At 35.8% G+C, this 16,521-nt stretch overlaps 3 protein-coding genes across 4 annotated transcripts; 1 reads left to right on the forward strand and 2 right to left on the reverse strand.

Moving 5' to 3' along the window:
* Positions 1 to 618: 618 nt before the first annotated feature.
* Positions 619 to 1,784, forward strand: LOC114193363 (protein TIFY 5A-like). The gene is made up of 3 exons (XM_028083126.1): positions 619 to 975; positions 1,104 to 1,191; positions 1,510 to 1,784. The coding sequence occupies exons 1-3, from the start codon at positions 917 to 919 to the stop codon at positions 1,681 to 1,683; spliced, it is 321 nt and encodes a 106-aa protein (XP_027938927.1). The 5' UTR covers positions 619 to 916; the 3' UTR covers positions 1,684 to 1,784.
* Positions 1,785 to 1,973: 189 nt separating this feature from the next.
* On the reverse strand, positions 1,974 to 4,257 carry LOC114193362 (UDP-glycosyltransferase 82A1). Of its 2 annotated transcripts, XM_028083124.1 has the most exons (3): positions 3,673 to 4,257; positions 3,230 to 3,286; positions 1,974 to 3,092 (listed from the first exon to the last, which is right to left on the reverse strand). In XM_028083124.1, exons 1-3 carry the CDS (start codon positions 4,163 to 4,165, stop codon positions 2,164 to 2,166), a joined length of 1,479 nt encoding a protein of 492 aa, XP_027938925.1. In that variant the 5' UTR covers positions 4,166 to 4,257; the 3' UTR covers positions 1,974 to 2,163. The 2 variants fall into 2 exon arrangements, with proteins under 2 accessions (XP_027938925.1, XP_027938926.1); XM_028083125.1 differs by lacking the exon at positions 3,230 to 3,286 and having other exon boundaries at positions 3,673 to 4,256.
* A 4,946-nt stretch (positions 4,258 to 9,203) lies between these two features.
* On the reverse strand, positions 9,204 to 15,930 carry LOC114193975 (serine/threonine-protein kinase BSK1). The gene is made up of 7 exons (XM_028083987.1): positions 15,160 to 15,930; positions 14,836 to 15,075; positions 14,652 to 14,737; positions 13,771 to 13,959; positions 10,179 to 10,343; positions 9,982 to 10,095; positions 9,204 to 9,883 (listed from the first exon to the last, which is right to left on the reverse strand). Exons 1-7 carry the CDS (start codon positions 15,683 to 15,685, stop codon positions 9,629 to 9,631), a joined length of 1,575 nt encoding a protein of 524 aa, XP_027939788.1. The 5' UTR covers positions 15,686 to 15,930; the 3' UTR covers positions 9,204 to 9,628.
* Positions 15,931 to 16,521: the final 591 nt, after the last annotated feature.

Below are 16,521 nucleotides of genomic sequence, written 5' to 3' on the forward strand. Positions count from 1 at the left end.
ATTCAGGCCTACATGCTACAAATATCCACAGACTCAAAATACAAAATATCTTTGGATATTAGGCCGACACAGTGGAGCACATGATTCTTATTTCACTCTTTCTAATCAAGTAGAACAACCATCCACGACTTCATAACACTCACTCACACGTGGAACGTGAACACTTAGACCCTGTTCACATGACTCCAGCAAAATATCTACTCTTCCATGAGGTAACAAACTACGCATCTACTCAAAATTCACATAATAAAATACATAAATGTCGAGAAATGGAGACGAAGAATGTGATAGAAAACACTACAAGAAGGTTTAAAAACAACATAAACATAAGTCTTAGATTGTGTGCGTTTTTGTTGGGTATGAAGTTAAAACACACAAAAACAACAACAGGGTCTAGTATGCTGAGATTAAAAATGAGTATAATGACTAATTTACAACTACGTATTTTTCAGTATTTATCCTCTGCAAAATAAAAAGGGAAATGGTTAAAAGATGTCATTTTCAAATTAATTGTATCACGCGATAGAAATCAGAGGGAGGACGTACAAAGACACATATAATGCAGAAAGAGGGAGTTACACAGAGAGAGTAAAACCAAGTAAAGTCGACCAAGTGACCTAATTTCCAATTTGGGGAAGAATGCACCTTGGAAGAGCAAACAATGGTAGCTGTCATGTTATAGAACTCACATGAAATTGCAGATTCATAACACCTATATCCTACCTAATATCTCTAACCATATTCAATAGTTTTGCCATGTGTAACTCATTTCCCACACATTCTTATTTTTTTCAACTCAAATTCATTCTTTCCCTTTTACATCTATATATTTGTGTAACCTTCAAATCTCTGTCTCTTCCTGTCCTTTTTTTTACTCTTCCAATATACTTCCATTTTTCACTTTTCCAGTTAATATATGAAGAGAAACTGCTATCTCGATCTTCGTCTTCATTCTTCTTCTTCTCATACTTCAATGCAAGCAACCTCCACTCTTTCTTTTCAACATTTTCGCTCATATACTGTTACTTTTTTTTTATATCAACCAAATCGTCTTCTTCATTCCTTATTCACTGATTTCCTTCCTTTCTGCAATATATTTGTAGGAATGGGAAGTTCAACATCCACAGTATTAAACTTGCAGCTATTCTTCACAATCAACGCCACTGCATTTTTGACACTACAGAACTTCAGGTAATTTCTCTAATTATAGTAGATACTAAAATACTAAATAACTTAGATTGTAAGTAAAAATGTTATGTTTCATTAATTACATCATAACGGTTTTTGTAATCGTGTATCCATTCAGCATTAACTAATTAAAATTAATCAAAATTTCCTATTTGAATAATATATTTATTTAACAGAGTTGTTCTTTCTTGAAATGTGTTTTTTGTTCTCTTTCCCTTATATTAGAAGAAGGAATACAAAAGTTAGAAAATAAAAGGAGTGTGCTTTATCTTTTCTCTAAATCTGGAGAATAATCCAATGGACATAAATATATGCATGCAGGCAAGGGCGATTATATGGTTGGCAAGTCGAGAAATGGTGAAAACCAGAAGCTTGTGTTCTGAAGCATTATTAGTACATATTCCGCCACATCTCTCCATCAAGAAATCACTTCACAATTTCCTGCAGAGGAGAAAGAAACGAAGAAGTTCTCAAAGGAACAATGACAAAAATTAGTCATATATTTATATGAATGAATGAATCCCTGTCCCTTCTTTGTATCTGCTCTGGATACTAATATTTCTTCAATGAAAAAGGTCTCTTTCAACCCACCATCATATATATATATATACATATACCTATTCATACATGACAGTTTTATTTTCTTTACTGAAACATGTTAATGAAGTTTTGCGTGCCTGAGAAAAATACTCATGAATATAAAAGCCACCACTCACCTAGCAGCAGCACAAGTTCAACTAAGTGTAGCGAAATCAAAAACTTTGTAATATCTTACAACACACACAAAAGGGGAAATCACTACTGTTATTATACTTCCACTAAAAATATACATAGATTGAAGTGGTTGTTATTCCTTCTGAAGAGTAGAGAACATTATCGATAGTTTCAGAACTCTTCACCTCAACTCAAGAGTAATCATTATTCTATCTGGGAATTTCAGTCCAATGTATAGTTATAGCACATTTTTTTTAAAGATCAATAACAGGGAATGTTTATTTCACTTGCATCTTGAGTAGTTGTAGTTGTTGAAGATGCCCTCTTGAGATCTTCCAGGAAGGTTTTGAACATGGAAGCTCCTGTGTTATTGTTACCAGCCATGATTCTTTGATTCAGTATTCTTAACCGTTCTTCCATCTCCTTATCTTCTACGACCCTAACAATTCCTTCTTCAACATCGTTTGCCTCCACCCCGTTGAGTTTTAAGCCAACCTTCCAAACCTCAACAACAAACGCACAGTTCACAAACTGGTCCCCTGCGACAGGGTAGCACAACAATTTCTTCTGGAACTGCAAAGCCTCCAATATGGAATTCCAGCCACAGTGTGTGATGTAACAAGCCACAGACTCATGCTGCAAAATCTGTTTCTGCGGCGCCCAACTAACCACTCTGCCTCTGTCTTCCTTCTCAACCCTTTCCAAGAACCCATTTGGCAAACCTTGGCGCCAACTCGACCTCAACACCCAGATAAATGGCCTCCCTGAACCCTCAAGCGCCACCGCCAGATTTCTCAGCTTGGCTTCCCCAATCGGACTCACCCAACTCCCGAACGAGATGTATATAACCGAATTCCTCTTCTGCTTTGCCACCCACTTCAAGCAGCTCATATCTTCCTCCCAAAAGCTCACGCCTTTCGTTATCCCGTTCCTGCAGATAGGGCCTATCGGCAACACGCGAGGGCACCCTTCTGAACTCAACTTCCTGTTTGCCGCTTCGAGTTTGCTTTCATCGGGAAAGGAATTCACCAGCAGCCATTTCAGAGCACTTGACCTCTCCAGGGTTCTTTTCCAAAACCTAAATCTCCCTTTCCTTGCTGCTTCTGTTCCGACGAGCCACGGTAGATCCTCCGTTGAAATCACCGGCAGCTCAGGGTGGAGGCTGAATTTTCCCTCGCGTTGCGGGAGTCCTGCAGAAGAAAGAAACACAGGGCGATATTGAATTCAATCATCGACAGATAATTTTCCTTTTCCTAATTAATATCCTTCGTAAATCAAAATTCTTTATAAGACTGCATAGGAATTCTACAGTATCCGACAGTATTTCCTGTTAGCGCTTTTCGTGTCATTATCAGCACGCGCGCGTCACTTAAACCTCGGACTCCTAATCATAAACAAGTGGAAAATGTTGAGTGTGAATCTCACATTTTGGACGGAAAGACTAAATTTTTTATGTATATATTAATCTGAAACAAAAACAAGATGTAGGGACAAAAGGCGGCAAAGTGTATTTTTAAAGCAGATAAATCCTAGAATTTTGGATTTATTTTTCTAGGGCTTTATTATGATTAAAGTTTGAATATTTAGAGCATGTTATCGTGTAGAGAGTTCCTTTCTCATGAGTAAAAGTACAACTATATCGGTTTAATGTAATTTTTTCATACATAAAATTTAGTTATATAGTGATTAATAGAAGATATATAAAATTGTTGCGCGAAGTGTTACAGAATATATATAGCATAGAAAGATGGAGGAAAGTGAAGGGAAGACCGGTGTGAGAAAGGAGACGACGGTTGAGCATGAGAGGAATGGAAGCGATGAAGAGGTATGAAGCCAACATGGCGGGCCAGAACCCAGCAACGGGGATGCCACGTTTATGGGCCGATTCTATGGCCCAAGAGGCCAAGAGGTCAACCACGACGCACGCCACCTCACCACCCTCTCCACGCACCTTCTCTATCAGCCCTTCCAACTCACTCGGCATCATCTTCTCCATGGCCGATTCGATCGCAAAGAAATCTGGGCTTCCCTCCTCCTGGCCCATTCCATCACCCAGGCCCACCCACTTGAGCCCATCCTCCTCCTCCTCCTCCTTCTCACCGTGAATCTTGCGGTGGAAAGAGTGGGGAAGGACAATGAGAGGGTAAAATCCTTGGGCCAGGAAAGCCCGGGCTAGGTTTTGCATGGGAGTGACATGTCCCTGTGCGGGATACGGAACCAGAATCACTATTTCCTTCTTCAATTCTTTCTTCATCTTCTTCATATTCTCCCTTCCAACCAACCAGACCTATTTATATTCTTTTTCGACTACAACATGTGCCTCTAAAACTCCATTTCCTCTCTCTCTCACTCACTCTCACTCTCTCTCTCTCACACACACATTGCATAACCATTATTAATACCTGACTCTGCTTTTTAAAATATTCACGGTATTTTCTTGCTGCACTCTTGACGGAAAAAATATTACCCAATCATTAACGACTTTCTTTAAGTATTATTTTGGATCCACATATTAGGGTTGTAGTAACCGACATATCTAAAACAACACATGTTAATTGTGTATAAGCGAAGGGAAATGATGGAAGCTATACTATAAGATATACACTTTACTTCACATTCTTATCATCTCTTTCTTACAGTTACTGACTTACACTGACCATTACAAGTTTAATTTTGGAATGTTCCAGCGAGAGAGAGAGAAGAAACGTGAATGATAAAGAAATGATGAAAGTGAATGTTAGTGATGTTTATTTAAGTTGTGCGAAAGTTTATGATGAGATGAAAATGAGAAGAGTTCACATGATGTTAGCGTGGCGCCTACAACGAGGAACAACTAGATAACGTAGGTTAGGCATGAATCCAATTTTGCATTTACTATTGCGACCCGTCTTTTGTATTTTGGGTTCATTTCAAGTAAAATTTGTAAAAATATATTTGTTAGAATTTTTATTTTTTGCAAAATGGAATCAAATTGAGAGTGGAGGATGACACTAAAGGTGAAGTCGTCCTTCACCCCATCGATTCTTTTTTTAGAAGAAGAAACCGTACTGGAAAGCCGGTTTTTATTTTTATGAAAAGTGAAGTCGTATTCTGATGACTTCACTTTTCGGTTTATTTGTTATTTTCTAATTTTAACGTTTGAAGTTTTAGATTTTTATTTTACTTCATGGGTGTATATTTAATGGCATCTAGCTTTTTATTTATGATATTTATAAAAAATATAATAAACATTAAATGAAAATGTTTGACAAGTAGGCTGGTTTTAATGTATATAAAATACAAATCAGAGAATGTCAAGATGACGTTAATGTGCATTTAAAGGAAATCGCTGTTAATAAGACGACTTAAAATTTTCATTTAAGAGGAACCTAAAATAAAAATTTAAAACTTCAATGTTAGAAAAAATATGAGTGAATTCGTCGTGTACGAGAACGACTTCACTTTTATATAAATAGAAACCGGCTTTTCAGAGTGCAATTTTACTTTTTGAAAAAGAAAAAAAATAACTGGTTGGGTAGAGAACGACTTCATCTTTAATGTCGTTTTTCACCCTAACGACCTGATCCTATTTTTACAAATTTTACTTAAAATCGACTCCAAAATACGAAAAATCCACTAGGACCATTCATATCAAAATACATCACTCGCCATACCCGCTCCTTCCATTTTATTATACTATAATTAAAATACTAATTCAAATTTTTACGTTGATAACAAGAGATAAGTTAAATTTAAAAAATATACGTAAAGAGAATATATTAAAAGTCTTCCACCAACCAAAAATAAAGTCTTTATAGCAAAGTTAAATTACTAATATGATTTAGGCAAATAATTAAGCATTATACCCACGTTCACATGATTACGTAGGATACAGTGATATCATTAGATAAAAGTAAGATTAATATTTATTTTATCTTATGTGCGGTATGTACTGATTATGATAAAGACTAACAAAATATTTATAAAGGTCATAACTATATATAATAACCAAATTGTAACAACTCTGCAAAAAGAAGATCATTCTGAGTTCTCGCTACACGAATATTAATTAGACTCTACAGTATTAAACTGGAAAAGATTTAATAAAAAGAGCACATTATACACTTATATATATATATATATATATATATATATATATATATATATATATATATATATATATATATATATATATATATATATATATATATATATATATATATATATATATATATATATAGCACTAATGGAGAGGCACTAACTAATAAATTAAAAATTATTAAGGTGATGAAATCTCAATAGTTTTAACAATGTTATTGAAAACTTACATAAATTACCGATTTTCATAGACTGACTAAATTAAATAGATTCGTTCATTCTTGTAAACAAATCTTGCAAATTATGAGATTTGAGATACAATAAACAAGAAGATTAATGTTATAATTAAGAAAAAGATGGAGATAAAAAATGAATTTTAAAAATTGAAATCAAAATTGTATTATAAAGTTCTTAAATTTTAGCAATAAGTTGTTGGAGACCAAACTAAGTGGGTGTGAAGTCAAAGAAGGTCCACTATTTAACATGTGTGATTAATCTTGTGGCTTTAAAAAGCATGATAATAATTGGGATGGAATAAAAGGAAATGTGAGAGAAAAAAAAGGATCATGTATCGAGGAAATTGTATTATTAAGTTCTAAAATTTTATCAACAAGTTGGAGACCAAACTGAGTGGATGGGAATTCAAAACTAAAACTGGAGGAGGTCCACCATTTAACATGATTTTATTGATGTTGGGAATTCGAACTTAAATATAATTCCAAGTTAAATAGAAAAGAAAAAGTTAAACAAAACAGTAGATATAAATTTATTTTGGGTTAAATATGATTTTCTACCTCAAGCTTAAGTGAATTTTGAAATTAATCTATTTTTAAAACTTTATATCAATTTAGTCTTTCATCTCTAGAAATGCATAAATTTAGTCTTTCTTACCAAATTTTGTTAAGTTTATTATTTGATATTTTAAACACATTTTATGATAATATTTGCGTTAACATTAAAGCGAAAATGTGTCAAACGGTATAAACAATTCAAATATTATCATGAAATATGCTTGAAACATCATATCAACTTAACAAAATTTGATTAAAATGACTAAATTCACGCATTTTTAAAGATGAAAGATTAAATTAGTCAAAAAATTTGAAGATGGACTAATTCTAAATTTCACTGTGAAATTGAAGGAAGAAAAAACATATTTAACCATTTATTTTTTCTAAGATTTTAATATTGAAAATAACATCAATTTTTATGAGTTGAAGTGAAATCACATTTATGTAATTTTTTTCTAATAAATCTCTTTAGAAAAAATAAAAAAATCTCATGACTTAATGAAAATGTTTGTAAAAAAATATGTATGGAGTAAGAGATGAAAGGTGATGCAGTGAAAAAGAGTGAAGTTGAGAAGGACGTGGAAAGTGAATGGTATGATGAAGAAAAGAGTGTGACGTTGAAATGTTGGTCACAACTCACGACACTGCACTTTCGTAGGCATAGGCATATGCAGCATTGCAGAGGTACAAAAGTTGGGATGTTCCTTAAAAAATAGGAACAAGACAAGGCATGAAAAAGATGATGAAATGCCTCAAACAACAACACACTCTCAAATTATTTATTTATTTATTTATGAGATGGTGGAGCTATTGCTACTGTACCTGCCATGCTTCCTAGTGGAATTTTGGTTCATTGCTCACTTCAATTCAAACCATATCCACACACACAAACACATGCATAGCATATTAATTTGCGAATTCGAAATTCGGAAATAATAAGAATTGCAATTAATCAATTGGAACATCCATCCACCCACTCTTCATTTCAACAATCATTCCATCATCCACTAAAACAGTAAGCATGTTCGGCTTTTGTTTCCTGTAACTAATAATTACTAACTGCACCTCCATCATTCCCAAACAACTTTTTTTAAAATCAGTTTTTTTTTTTCCTACTTTATTTATCTTTATTCTTCTTCCTTTGCAGCTGCAATGGTGCACTATGATCTGAAAAGTTTATGATATTCTCAAAAACTAATTTAATCTTGTCTCGTCAAGTTTATCCTGAAATGCATTTTACGAGTTTCAAAAAATTCACTCTGGAAATCGCGTTCTAAAAATCCTATTGTGAAAAATTCATTCTAGAAATTCTTTACAAGTTTTTCTGGAAAATTTCTGGAGGAGGTAATATAAAAATGCTCATTTTGAAAATTATGGGAGTGCATTCATGTTTTTATTTAGACCCATCACTGCTGGAAGAAAAATGCATTTCCTTAATTTCGTACACCTCTAGTATCTTTAAAATGATCATTTTATCCTTGATCAAAGTAAATTTTAGATTATCTATTTTCTATTTTGAAAGTTTTTCAGAGTAAGTTTTTTGGGATAAGATTTCCAAAAAAAAAAAAAGTTTTCTGGAATGAATTTTTCAAAATAAACTTTCTTGAACAAGCTTTCTATAATACAAGAATTGCATTTTGGAAGAACCTTTTTCTCGTCTACAACGACGGAGATGATGGCGGCGGAGACAACAACACAGTAGTGTGGTGCAGTAGTAGTTTTTTTCCTGAATGAATTTTTCAAATTACACAAATCACGTTCTTGAAAGAGCTTCTAGGATAAGTCTTTTTTCACAACATGTTCTCCTCTGCACCAATGATGGTGAAGCCACATCAATGACGTTAGCAGTGATGTAATGCAGTGAGGGAGGTATTTTATTTATTTTTTATTAGAACGGAGTGTAATTAGTAATAAAGGGTGTGCAGGAAGCAAAATCAGTTTATGTTTCCTCCGTCCATTATTTGTACAAGTTGTGTAATTATCTTTTATATTCTTAGTTTTTTTCTTAGTTTTTTTTTTGTTTGTAGTTGGGTTGTTTAGGGTTTTTAATTCGGTCCGTATCGAAAAGATGGCACCACTCAGCTGCCAATCATCACCGGATATGTGTGGTTCAGAAAACAATTGAGGAATTAAGAGAACATCAAATTAAATAAAAAGAAAGTAATTAAAACAGTGATTATAAAAAATAATGTTATCTTCCAAAATAGAAGGACGAATAAATGAAGTATCGGAGTTTTGGAATATCTGTAGTTTTTGTTATAAACTGCAACTATTAATGAGTACATTACACTAAACCTTAAGGAGAGAAACTAAAAGTCATGAAAAAAAAATTATAGTTCACAGTTGTATAAACCGGAGAAAATTATTATAAATATCTGTAAAGATGAAAATTAAACGGTTGATTAAAAATGGTGTGAGGATTTACCAATCATGGAAATTTAAACAGAAAGTATGACTTCCAACAACTAATATTAGGAGTAGTAGAGAGATAGCATATGTATTACAATTACTCCGTCATGTAGATTATGCAGACATAACATAATATTATGAACACCGAGGCCTTGACCAGTGAAGAGTTAGAATAACCTCAATAAACACTTGGTTGACGGTAACCCAGTAGGCATCAAACAATCAATTTCATTAACAATGGAAAAATTACCGGTATTCCTTCCCAATTCTGAGTGCATAAGCACAGTTTTCAAGTTCTCACCGATTCCTATAAGATGGTGAAATAAAGTGCGTGTGCCATGCCATCTACTCCACCACTGTTGTATTTCTCTGACACATCTTAAACTCATTCATCAAATGTTAGTTTTGCTTCCCAGCTCAACCTTTATACAGAACTTAGCACCCTCAAATTACGATCCTCTCGCTCCTCTTTGTCTCTTCTCTTCCAATGCAGCTGCTTCATTTAACATATCAGCCGCATCCTTGTGCATGTCCAGCTTCGCAAGAGCAACTGATTGCATGTAGAAAGCCGTTGGCCAGTCTGGATAAACGCACTGTGCTTGCATTGCGTCACGTAGTGCTGGATCTGGTTGATCACATAACAGATAGCATAGACTGCGTCTTGCAAAAACAGTTGGGGAGACCATCGTTCCCACATCAATGAACTGCACCAGAACAACAACGCAGAAGTAACTAAAAAAATTAGCATTCACGTAGCTTAGCTACAATCATTTGCAGATGTCAAACAAGTGCTATATTGCACCTGGGAATAGTTATCAATAGCTGTCTTGAAGTCTTTGTCACGGAATGCATAGTCTCCACGCTTCCTTGCCTCCAGCATATCTCTCATCTGTTGAGTCCACTCTTGGAACGACAGCTGACCCAATCCAAATTCAAAACCTTATGGCATATGTTTTAACCAAAAGTAGTAAATTTAAAACTACTGAACCCATCGGTTACCTCATTAGTTCCTTCATCATCTCTGTAGTGTGTCGCGACCAAGATCTGATGTATTGCAGTAAGGTCCATTCTTGAACAAGCCTCTCCCATTGCTGAAAGAGGACGTTGTGGGGTTGATGGAGCTTCCTCGTGCTTTGGAATTCCAAGCATGATGTGAGAACGAACCTGAAGCACGTAATATTAATAATCAACTACAATTATTGCTGCTTATTTCCTTCCATATAACTACATTGCCGTTTAACACGGATATATTTCCATATCAAGTGAGAGATGTTGGCATTGCTACACCTCACCATGCACCTTCAATCCCTTTTCTACTTTTGTACGCTGATAAATACATGATAAGCGGGAAAGACAATAAAACAGTTGCATGCACGTCAAATAATAAATACTATGTGTGGAAGAACTTTGTTTAGTCACGCTCAGCATTGCATAGAATTACCTTGGCTTGGGCACTAGTTTTGTTATTCTTGAACACATTCTTGCATGACATGCATGAATGCAAAGTTAAAATTTATGGATAGATATCTAAATTTTGTGATTGCTATATGTTCAAAATCTTCAGTGTATAGGCATGAAGATCATACATACTATATACTGGTTGAGAATTTTCCAGCTGCAAGTACATCCAACCCTAAAAGAAGCATCGGGCTCATTGAAGTCCAATGGCAACCAAAGAAAATTTTGTACCGGTCATAATGTCATTCAACTGGATAAATGACATAAGCTCAAACCTTGGAATCATGCAAGTCTAACAACTGGGTCATCCATTAGGTAGGACTCAAGTACTAGATTGTCCTATACATAAAATGATTGAATAATATGAATTATAATTTGTTTCTTAGCGTTGAAACCACCTTAATTGTGATTGATTGATTACCCTTGGCTTGCCCTTTGGCCTATTTGGGGTTGTCTTAATTTTAGCCTTGAACGTATGTATTTAGTTTCCTGTCACCTACAGTTATAATTTATAAATCTCGTATAATCGTTTCCTAACAAGATGATTTTGGGGATTCCATTAGGCAATAAACCCAAATTTTAAGATGGATCAATCTATCCTAAATTTCTTACTTAGTCACCTGTATTTCTACACAGTCTAGATATTTATTTCTAGGCAAGAGGGAGGTTTTTATTCTAAGACGGTAATTTGACTCGCTGTTAGGCCACCTACATTGCCATGCTCTTAAGCCACAGCTTTGAGTGTGAGGATTTATGAGTTACCTTAATTGCAATCTCGAGTCTATTATCAATTCCTTATTGGACCAACTGTCTTGTCCATGGTCTAAATATATGTTCTTAGATGTGGAGGGATTTTGTTATTAGATAATGAGCATGTGGTGTCGAGATTCCACATAAATATGGCTAAAGTAGTGTTTATAAGGCTTGGATAGTTTTCTAAAAGCCAACTCCGTAGGATTAAAGTTTTCTAAAATAGTACTTAAGTTTATCCTATATTCATTTTTGGGTCACCTACACAGCCTTGGGCATGAAAAGAGTGTTAGAAAGCCACCTTAACTGAAATCACTCACTCACTCCAAATCCACCTTAAATGCAACTTCTTCTGGTATTTCCTTAATTGCAGTACTAAGCAATGTGTTTAGTCCAACATTACCTAAAGATATTACCTAAATAGGCCTCACAAAGTTCAAGCAAAATTCACACTTCACAAGTCATTATTGTATGATTGAGTTAGGCTTTAATCCTAAATTTTAAGAAAATATCAAAACTTATCATAGATTCATTTTGGACCACTTGTATTTATCTACACTCTATATGTCAAATTTTAGGCTTGAGAGAACGTAGTTATTGAATAAGGGACGAAAGGAGTGTATTAAGATCTCAAATCAACTAGTGATAAGGCTTGTGTAATCCTTATAAGGCTTTGATAGTTCTCACTTTACAAGTTAGTTTTTGAATTTGACTTTAAGATTGACCAGGAGCTTAAGTCCAAATTAAGGTAAAAGAGTTTATCCAATATGATTGAGTATGTTGGATAGCCTGCAGCCGCAACATGGTGATGACGAGCTGGGTTTCACATGGTGGCTCATGGCAGCCACGTTGGGCATTGCATAGTGACAGTCCAAAGCGAATCGTGTGCACTGGTTAGTGTAAAGAAGAAGCATTGAGCCATCCCGATGGTGTTTCTTTTCAAAAAAAGGGTTGAACCACACAGCTCAACCCAAACTCAAACAACTACATCAGTAAGAAGATTGGTTCAGTAAACTCTTCTTAAGGTTCTTAGGCCATCTAACTTCACTAGACCATCTAGTAGAGAAGTGCATCTTCAACAAATGTGGTGGATAATCTCAGTGGATGTGGATCATCTAGTCTCTTGGCTTCTTCTGAGATTAGTATTGCCCAGAGCAGTTGCCTAATTGACGTTTCAACTCAACAGTGGGGGAGCACAATTCATGTGTCTTCTCCACATATTTTAGCGCATTTTACAAAAACTAATTAGTATTTCCTAGAGCAATTGCCTAAGTGACACTTCAACTCAGAACTAAGTTAGTTATGGTGGTTACATACTATATTTAGTGGGGAAGCACTATTCAAGTGTCTTCTCCACATATTTAGGCACCTTTTACAAAAGTTAGTTATGGTGGTTACATACTATAGATAGGAACCTAGTTGATACTTAACTATGAGTTGTGAGTTAAATTGAAAAAACAGAAAACTATGAGAGTTGAGCAAGAGTTCACTCAGAGAAAGTTCGTTTGTAATCTTTGAGATAGTGAATTTTGTCGTGGATGTAGATTAAAGTTCATTAATACTTCAATCAAAGAACTAGGTAGAGATAAAAAGCTTTGACTGATCTCTTTATGAGATAGATGTATGCAATGTGCAGGTTTCTTCAAGGTCATATTGTGTGTATTTCTAGATAACATCATATCAGAAAAATTACCAAAATTTCTTTTATCATTTAAAACTAACAAACTAATAGTAATACATTAAAGATTTATTTTTTGGGAGGAGACCTCACTAAAGGTGACCAGTTAGGTTCTTGCGCAGAGATTAGTCATCACTGAAGGTGATGGATACTCCGTAACAATATCATAGTATGAAATAGATATAGAATAACTCTTAAACAAGGACCAAACCAACAAAGATGACTAACTCTTTCCTAACTGAACTTCTTAATCAGCTAGAACAATAGACCAATCACTTTGGCAGTTTGAGAACTTGACTTATCAAACATCTATAAACTATCTTATACACAACCCTTACCATATTATATCATCTCAAGAAAGAGAAGTTTAGGGCCTAAAGAAATCCTAATCAGATTCAAAATGAACATTTGTAAATCACACAGTCTAATATTTGGATTGCCATGTTTAATGTAATTTGAGGACGGTGAGCTAAGTTACACCAACCAAGTAGATTTCATTATGCGGTGAGTAATTAAAGAAAGAAATATTAAATATCACGAGCAGAGAACTTAAATATTAGACATTTAGGAACTTCGACATCCAACATGAAGCCTAATTCATGTGAACGATGGAATATTTGGTAGGGCTGTTGAAGCAATAAAGTTTCAATCCCAGTATTCAGTAAAAAATATGCTTTGTTATCAAGTTAAAGAAGGAATATGTACATCGGGTTTTGTGTGCAATGGGGCAAGTGTTGTGACCAAATCTTTTGTATCAGGCCGCTCCCTCGGTTCATATTGCAAGCATTTGGAGGCAAGATTAACAACCACTGTCGCTTCTTCAGTTGAAAACTTTCCCTCCAAATGTGAATCCATTAAGAGCATAATGTTCTTCCCCTGTATCATATCAAGTGCCTGCAAACAAAATCCGATAACTCCATATGGCACCAATGAAAAAAACTAATTGAACAAGTCAGCATCCATAACTGATGTTAAAGTCATGTACCTATAATAGCATCTGCAACTTCCATTTTTAGCTATTAATCAAAGAAAATGATTGCCATACCTTGAGTTGTCATGAGTAAATGTTCACGGTTTATTTATTGTACTATATTATGATATCATTTATAAGGTAATATAACAAGCACTTGCAAACACAATAACAGCCAAGATCCGCAGGGAAAACACTGGAACAAAGAATTACATGTTTAAGATTAAAATGCCACAATTAAAAACATAGAAGCATTTAAAGCTTTTAATGATATGTGGGAATATGAGACAATTAATTCATCAACTGGTGGTGAAAAGGGCAAGTTGATTCAGGGAAGGGAGGTTTCATTTGTAGATTTAATGATTTGTCCATCCTATGTTTGGTAGTTAAGCAGGCAAATGAAAGATATATCCAAATTAAACAACATGTCTAAAAATAGAGCAATGAATTGGTTAAAGTTAATCCTGCTTGCGAAGCTATTTTGATAGGGTAAGAAATACTCCCGAGAGAAGTAGCAGTTGACATTACTTATGCAGAAGGTGAGAGTTTGATAGAGTTAAAAAAATGTGCAAAGTAGTAAGGCGAAGAGAAAGGTAAAAGGATAGAAGGCAGTTACATGACTGGGAGGAATGTGTTTGCCACTGAGGAGGTCTAGAAGGACAGTTCCAAAGCTGTAAATGACACTTTCAGGGGTGACCCTTCCTGTAATAATAGAACACAAAAGGAATAATTTGAACATAGAGAAACGTAATTGGTGAGAGTTACAAAAGTAAATAAATAGCGAGAAGGCGGTTAGTTACCGTTTCTTAAATACTCAGGAGGTGTATAAGCAAGATTGGTGCTATAACTCTTGCCATCCCTGCTGTTCTTCATAAAACCGAAACAAGAGAGACGAGGATCACCTTCTTGGTCGAAGAGAACACGGTAAGCATTCAAGTCGTGGTACAGGGGACGCCCCTCTGAACTGCAATAATGCAAAGCCTGTGCGATGTACAGAGCCACCCGCAAGCGCATGGCCCACTCAATAGTCTGAGTTTCCCCTGAAGGAAGGAAGAAGGAAGTAAGACACAAGAGAGAAGTTAAAAAGGAAGAGATATAATGGAAGAAGAAGAAGAAGATGATACAGTGGAAGAGATGCTTGGCGAGAGTGTCATTGGGCATGTACTCCGCAACGAGGAGCCTCTCATCGCCGTCGCAGCAGTAACCGATTAAATTAGCGAGCCGTGGGTGGCGCAACTTGCCGACGCCGGAAGCCTCTTCGACGAACTGCTTGGGATCCGGCCACGCAGCCTTGCTGAACTTCTTGACCGCAATCCAACGGCTCTGGTTCTGGAGGCGACCCTTGTAGACGAGGTTAGGCGCCTTCTCGCCACTCTCCGAGACGATATACTCCGAGCTGAAATTGTTGGTGGCCGCCTTGAGCTCCGGCAGCGAGAACTCGGCGAAGGAGAAATCGACACCGTCTTTGTCCCCATCTCCCTCCCCCTCTCCGGCAGAACTCCTCCGGTGGGTTCCGTAGGCCTGGTCTTTCTCCTTCTCCTTTTCCCTTTCCCTTTCCTTCTCCTTTTCCTTTTCCCTTTCCTTTTCCCTCTCCGGGTGAGTCTCTCTCTCCCCCACTCTCAGCAGCATCGACGATTGGCAGCAACCCATCTTCACTCTCTCTCTCTCTCTCTTCACCAATTATCACCGATCATCAGATCTCGACTCTGCGTTCCTCTGATTTCCCCTTTCCGCAATTTTTTTTAGTTCCTTCCTTCTCTGTTTCTATTCTATTCTATCCAACCTTTCATTCGCATCCCTTCCCTTCTCTTCCACCACTGTTGCTTAATTACTAATCACTGTTTACTTATTACAACTCAATCCTCCACTGCACCCTCTCTCTGCTTCACTCCTTATTATTCTATTCTAATTTCTATATTTCTATATTTCTATTTATCCAACCTTTCACCTTTCACCTTTCACCTTTCTTTCTCTCTTTAACCACTGCTTCCTCGCACCAACCCAATCAATGCTTTTCGCTTCATTTATTTATCTTCTTTTTATAAACACTCCCTCCGTTTACCCACGCTTTTTAACTATCCTCACTTACACTTTCCCACTAATCCTCCCTCAATTTTTCTTTATCACAATAATTACTTCGCATTAAACCTAGGAGTTTCAAGGGAGTCAACGTAGAGAACCTTCTTCGCAAATTCCATTACTTAACTTCCTCAAAGCTGCATTTAAACGCTTCTCTATTATTCTGGCAACCACGGATCACGTGCTGCCTTTCACTACCCTTTTGTAGGGAAACACTGAGATGCATGTTCTAACCAAGTCAAGTTTTTTCCTTTTCTTCACTTCTTTTATTGGGTTGGTGTTACTGCCATTACTCTTCCACAACACAAGAAAAAAAGACAACTCTTCAAATAGATATTTGTTTTCCACAAGCACAAAAACTATCCTAACTCACTTCAAACTCCTTGGTGCTTCATGGGTAAAAGCAT

The sequence above is a fragment of the Vigna unguiculata genome, chromosome 8 (assembly GCF_004118075.2).
Source record: "Vigna unguiculata cultivar IT97K-499-35 chromosome 8, ASM411807v1, whole genome shotgun sequence".
Lineage (NCBI taxonomy): Eukaryota > Viridiplantae > Streptophyta > Magnoliopsida > Fabales > Fabaceae > Vigna > Vigna unguiculata.

Coding starts and splice junctions, on each gene's coding strand:
- LOC114193362 (XM_028083124.1), bottom strand. CDS start 4,165: ATGAAGAAGATGAAGAAAGAATTGAAGAAGGAAATAGTGATTCTGGTT. Junction 3,287..3,672: donor TCGTCTCCTTTCTCACACCG/GTCTTCCCTTCA, acceptor GTTTATGATTAG/GAGTCCGAGGTTTAAGTGAC. Junction 3,093..3,229: donor GACACGAAAAGCGCTAACAG/GAAATACTGTCG, acceptor TTTCTTCTGCAG/GACTCCCGCAACGCGAGGGA.
- LOC114193975 (XM_028083987.1), bottom strand. CDS start 15,685: ATGGGTTGCTGCCAATCGTCGATGCTGCTGAGAGTGGGGGAGAGAGAG. Junction 15,076..15,159: donor CGCCAAGCATCTCTTCCACT/GTATCATCTTCT, acceptor TCCTTCCTTCAG/GGGAAACTCAGACTATTGAG. Junction 13,960..14,651: donor AACACATTCCTCCCAGTCAT/GTAACTGCCTTC, acceptor TTTTGTTTGCAG/GCACTTGATATGATACAGGG.
- LOC114193363 (XM_028083126.1), top strand. CDS start 917: ATGAAGAGAAACTGCTATCTCGATCTTCGTCTTCATTCTTCTTCTTCT. Junction 976..1,103: donor TCTTCTTCTCATACTTCAAT/GCAAGCAACCTC, acceptor ATATATTTGTAG/GAATGGGAAGTTCAACATCC. Junction 1,192..1,509: donor TTGACACTACAGAACTTCAG/GTAATTTCTCTA, acceptor ATATGCATGCAG/GCAAGGGCGATTATATGGTT.